Source organism: Danio aesculapii, chromosome 6 (genome assembly GCF_903798145.1).
Source record: "Danio aesculapii chromosome 6, fDanAes4.1, whole genome shotgun sequence".
Classification (NCBI taxonomy): Eukaryota; Metazoa; Chordata; class Actinopteri; order Cypriniformes; family Danionidae; genus Danio; species Danio aesculapii.
Window position 1 is genome coordinate 56,893,467 of NC_079440.1, and position 6,000 is coordinate 56,899,466.

The 6,000-nt window shown below is 36.5% G+C and overlaps 1 protein-coding gene across 1 annotated transcript; it reads right to left on the reverse strand.

Annotated features, from left to right (window-relative positions):
* Positions 1-368: 368 nt before the first annotated feature.
* Positions 369-4,721, reverse strand: snrpc (small nuclear ribonucleoprotein polypeptide C). Its single transcript, XM_056459194.1, has 6 exons — positions 4,655-4,721; positions 4,106-4,148; positions 3,910-4,018; positions 3,698-3,787; positions 964-1,068; positions 369-863 (listed from the first exon to the last, which is right to left on the reverse strand). The coding sequence occupies exons 1-6, from the start codon at positions 4,660-4,662 to the stop codon at positions 739-741; spliced, it is 480 nt and encodes a 159-aa protein (XP_056315169.1). The 5' UTR covers positions 4,663-4,721; the 3' UTR covers positions 369-738.
* Positions 4,722-6,000: the final 1,279 nt, after the last annotated feature.

The following is a 6,000-nucleotide window of genomic DNA, read 5'->3' on the forward strand; positions in this document are numbered from 1 at the left end:
TTCCAATATCGTGCATGCCTAGAGGTAGCCATTTTATAATTCCCTATGCAGGAAAAACCCTGATATATTAAATCAGGCATGGGCAAACTCGATCCTCGAGGGCCGGTGTCCCTGCAGAGTTTTGCTCCAACACTAATCAAACACACCTGAACACCCTAATTAGTGTCTTCAAGATCACTAGAAAGCTACAAGCAGGTGTGTTTGATTAGGGTTGGTGCAAAACTATGCCGGGACACCGGCCCTCCAGGATCGAGTTTGCCCATCCCTGTGTAATCGAATGATGCACCAGCAGCTGAATTTTGCTTGCTGTCTGTAATCATGATGCATTTTGCTGTATGTTTGTGTTGAAATGATGACCAAATCAGAACTTGTCAAAAAAAGGAAAAAAAGCTTTCCATTTTATTTCCACAAAACATGAAAAACTAAATGGTGAAAATCGTCCCAACAGTAAATAAAAACAAAACCATCGACGTAATAAACGCACATCATACACAAACCCATTACGCAACACCCTCTGGTCTGTCATAAATATGAAATGAAAGCCAATGGAAGGTTCATTAAATTTTACAAGAATTTGTGATAAATCCCGGTCACTCAAGCGAAACGACGTTTCCTGAACCGCAGACATCAGTCATCATAAAACGCAAATGGGCAATAAAACTCTTCAAATCGACTGTAAAACCAGTTTAGACATTTGGCTTCCGTGGATATCGGGTGGGAAGTCGTGGCACTGTAGTCTTATCGATCAGGACGCACCATACCAGGTCTAACAGCTGGCATCATTGGCCGAGCAGGAGGTCGCATCATGTGTGGCCCAGGCATCATTTGCATAGGCCCACCCATTGGTGGCCGCATACCTGGACCTGAAAAAGAACCGGATTAAATTTGAAGGTCAATTCAGAATTTTTTTAATAAAACCTCATTCACATTAACTTGTCTAAAGTTAAAGATAAACAATTATACCTGGTCCTCCAGGCATCATGGCATGAGGAGGGGGACCCATCATGGGCATCATAGGTGGACCACCCATCGGTGGAGCTGGTAACATGCCCGGCCTCGGAGGTCCACCTGAAAATTATAGTAAACTATTGTTAATCTTAATGCAAAAAAAAACACACTTTCACCCAAAGGAGTTTTTTTCTGTTGAACACAGCACATGTATCTTTGAATAATGTCAGAAACCTGTAACCATTGACTTTCATGGTGTGTATTTTTCTTACTATAAAAAAAGTCAATGGTTACAGGGTGTCAACATTTTCAAAAATACAGTCTCATGGTTAATAGCAAAGAAAAACTCAAACAGGTTTGTTACATTGAGAATGAGTAAATGACAATTTACAGTTTTGGGTGAACGATTCTTCTAAATGTAACACATTTACATAAACCCCCAGTAGTGAAATGTCGAGATTAGATGTAGTTTTTTTTTTTTTAATGTTGTCTAAAAGCTGATTAATACTTCTGCACCAAGCGCACGCATATGCTACGGCATGGCCTACATGTGGACGCATAGCCCTCGCCATGGCTGTCGCAACCTCTCAAAAAAATTAACTACACCTCGCAATGACGCGTAGCGCAAGCTCTGTAATTGGTCGGCTTGATGGCACTGATGAGTGTGGGCGGGACCAAGGGCCGTGCGAGCCCAATGGAGCGATTGTTTAAGTGCGGAGTCCTGTGAAGGAGCTCCAGATGGAAAGTTTTGTTTTGTGTTTACCTTATGGTTAATGTTGTTGCACGTCCACCGGTTCCTGCCTCAAAATGAGCGAGTTTAAACCACATTAAGGAAGCGTTCAGAAAAAACAAAACACCAGCGAAGACACTTGGCACAGAGGAACAAACACCTCACTGCCAACTAGCGTTTCGGAAGTGTTACTGCAGAGCAACAGAAACTGCGCGCAGAAGTATGAATGCACAGCTACGTGCTTTGCATGCGCCGTGGGTCACGCTGATCACTGGACGCAGAAGTATAAACCAGGCTTTAGTCATCTGGTGTTTTTGAAGGGATATTTATCCTCAAAATGGCTTCAGCTTAACTCAAAATAGTAAAGTTTTGTACAGCAGTTATAAACACTTCGAAATCCTCTCATTTTAGCAAAACATACACACTATGCAAGTAAAATATTGATTGTGCAGTGATGCATATAGCATTAGAACTAGGGAAGCATCACCCACCAATATTTATCTGTAAATATTGAAATAAACTATGGATGCTCTGGTGGATTGGCCAGAGATTGGTATCGGTTGATAATCACATTTCATGACTCGATCAGTACTCACTAATCTGGTCGATCTCATGAACTAATCGCAAGTGTTTATGAGTTTACAAGCAGAGGAAGATGCATGTGTGCACCCATATATTATCCATCAGCAACTACAACATGTGAGGAGGTACATTATGTACGGTGGCATGAGGGAAAATGTGCTTTATGCAATGTCAAAGTTATATAAAGCTTAAAGCATCAAAACTGGTATCGGTCGATCACCATGACAAGGAATCAATACTTAAGATAAAGCCAGATACCTATGGTTATATACTTAATTTACTTACATATGTTGTCATCTTTTAGTATTGGACAGTTGAATGTTAAATGGATCCAATACGTAGCTAGTAAAATTAATTAAATGGAGGAAAAGAAAAACTAGCTAGTACTGTATGCAATTGATTAATATTGGCAAATCAGTATCAGATAAAATAAAAAATCCCATCAGTGCGTCCTTTGTTAAAAGTTATCGTGAAATATCGAACAGATTTATTTAGATGCTTTCCTACGAGACCAGAAAAGGATTTTTTTATTTATTTAAAGCACTCGAGGATTCGCTTTAATTGATATATATTAATTTACATTACTGCAAGATTGCCACATGCCATTGTGTACTGTTTACTAATGTATACTCGCATTTAATGAAAGCATTATCAGGATTTCTGCAGTTAAATTTAAGACTTAAGACATTTTTAAGACCATTATGAATGAAATTTTAGACTCATAAAGGGCTAAAGGCTAGGGAATTTTTCAAATGGCCCAGATAGAAAATATTTTTAACTGCCCTATCAAAATAATGATTATAATTTAATACATTTAATAATAAAAATATTTTAGATTTTATTTCTTAGCTAAGTATTTTAAATATTGTATAAAAACAAGCAAGCTCTACTTGTATCTATACACTTTTCCAATATAAACTTGCTTTAAAATAATTTTAAAATGAACAAATGTTTTAAAAGTTTTAAAACTATAATAAACTAAATACATGCACAACAATCTGTCCAGGTCAGTGTCCTCAGCAGTAAATGCATGGAGAACTTTTAAACAAATGTTACAGTAAGGAAAATAATTAAACTGTTATGATAAACAGAGTTAAAAATAACCTTTTTAAATAAAAGATTCAAACTTTTATCGAGATGATTGTTGGTGATTGTATGGGTTTTGGCCAGATTTGGTAGCAATACATTAACAAAGGAAATTTAAGACCTGTTTAAAAAAGATTTAAGACCAATATTTCCAATATACACATTATTTCAGTAAATTTAAGACTTTAGAGATTTAAGACTTGTTAAGACTCTGCAGAAACCCTGATTACTTTTTACAGGTGAAGATTAAAAAGTGTGAAAAAAGTTTTCTAAACTATTAATTTAAATATGCAAATACTGCAACTGCCATGAGTGCATGAAAATAAATCATTTTATCTCTCTGAAACGTACCAATGCTTGGGTGAGGTAGCAGGGATCCGCCAGGTGGAGGGGCTCCTGGGAACGGGGTGGGTGGAATTTTACCCTGCTGGAAAGCAGCCGCTGCAAAACAGACACAAGTGACTTTATACAGGAGCACTCATCTCAAACTACCAAGATAGTTTATATCATTAAGTATACCTTTTACATCTTGATAAATATACATATGATAATAGTTTACTCACTCGTTTTGTCAATGAGAGACTGAGCTTGCTCCTCCATCCACTTCTGATAATAATCCTTCACATTTTCTTTGTGTTTGCGTCCACTGCAGTGTGTCTTTCTGACCGAGGGCTGCAGAGATCAAACTAAAATATTGAACATTTGTGCAGATAGTGATTATAAAAGTCATTTTACAGAGATTTAAAGAGGTAAACTCACCGAATCATGTGTCAGGTATGTGTCACAGTAATCACAATAAAACCTGAAAGAGACGAAAACAATCATTACTGTTAAAAGCTAAACACAATCTGCACACAAATGATTTTATTGCTTATTAATGATAAATTACTGCCTCTAACTAGCTAAATACTATATTTACCATAGAAATAATACATTATTTTTCATTTTTAAATTATTAATAGCATTTCTATGGCACACAATCGTAAAATTACATTTGTTAGCCTTTTGTTAGAGTTGATTTTTTACTTAAAGTGTATTCTTTCTGTAAATAATAACGAAAGCTGTTAAAATCTCGTGTAAAATATTAGAACTGGCGTAGGAATTATTATGAATCCATTTAAAGATTGACTTTAGTTAGCTTACAGAGCTAGCTTGTCTAACAAATGTAGTTAGTTTAGAAATCTACACTGCAAAACTGCATGTGTGAATGATACAAGACGTATCCTTTCTTGGGTAAACCCGCTTGCTTATTTCGCATAAGAATTGTGCTATTGTATTGTGTGAAATATAATTTTAAAAGAGACTCACTTCGGCATCTTCACAGGGGAACAGCGCGGGGCGAAAACCACCGGATGTAGAATGTGGCCACTCTTTTTACGCCTTTGTTTGGGTTTGGAGCAAGCACGCGCGCGCCACCACGTGTTTGGGAGTTTTTATCGCGCGCTCACGTTTATGCATTTTATTTTAGACAGTTACTGTAACATACCTGTAGCCAGCAAATACAGGGTTTCTGCAGGTTTCAACAAGTCAATTTTCAGATTATTTAAGACGCTTTTAGACTATTTTAATGGAATTTTAGGGCGAAACACTAAGGACTTTATTCTTATGTCCTGGTTGTTGTTGCTTTGTTAAAGTTATTTGATATTTCTCAGTCAAATATTTTAATTTGTCAAAACAAGAAAACTCTAGTTGTATATACTTTTTTCAATATAATGCTTCTTTTTGGGCAACGCAGTGGCGCAGTAGGTGGTGCTGTCGCCTCACAGCAAGAAGGTTGCTGGTTTGAGCCTCGGCTGGGTAAGTTGGCGTTTCTGTGTGGAGTTTGCATGTTCACCCTGGGTTTCCTCCATGTGCTCCGGTTTCCCCCACAGTCCAAAGACATGCGGTATAGGTGAATTGGGAAGGCTAAATTGTCCGTAGTGTATGAGTGTGAGTGAGTGTGTATGGATGTTTCCCAGAGATGGGTTGCGGCTGGAAAGGCATCCGCAGTGTAAAACTTGTGCTGGATAAGTTGGCAGTTCATTCCGCTGTGTTGACCCTGGAATAATAAAGGGACTAAGCTGAAAAGAAAATTAATGAATGAATGTTTCTTTTTTTAAATGACAAGTTTAACATTGTTAAAAGTATATTTATTATGGCTTTTTGTCCGAATGGATTGAGTATAACTCCTTTTCAATCTAAAGCTTTTCTGTTATAAACCTTGCCTATTCCATGCCTATTAATAAATATTATGTCCATTTCGCCTTCTGTACATAGCTTTTGTATAGCTGGAGGATCATGTAAAGGGAATATTGCTGTTATTATCATGAGGAATTGTGTAATTGTTTCTTTCCGATTAGAGAATTTGGACAATTTGTTACAAAAATAGATATTGTAAATTATATCTCTTTGCAATAAAAAAATATTTATATTTATATTATTTAAATAAATTAGATTTATTATTGGTGACTGAATGAATGTTGGACTGATTTGTTAACTTTACTTGGACCGAGGAAAATTAAAATTAAAAACCAGTTTAAAATGTTTTAAGATCTACAACACAATATTTCAGTGAATTTCAGCGACTTTTTAAGGCCTAAAATGTTGCTTTTGAAATTTAAGACATTTGAACACATTTTAAGTCCCTGCGGACACCCTGCTATTGTACTTTTTCT

What these genes read in the sequence shown, in the direction of transcription:
- snrpc (XM_056459194.1), bottom strand. An exon ending in CATACCTGACACATGATTCG is followed by an intron (nt 4,019 to 4,105) that starts GTGAGTTTACCT and finishes TGATCTCTGCAG; the next exon opens with CCCTCGGTCAGAAAGACACA. An exon ending in GCTACCTCACCCAAGCATTG is followed by an intron (nt 1,069 to 3,697) that starts GTACGTTTCAGA and finishes TATAATTTTCAG; the next exon opens with GTGGACCTCCGAGGCCGGGC.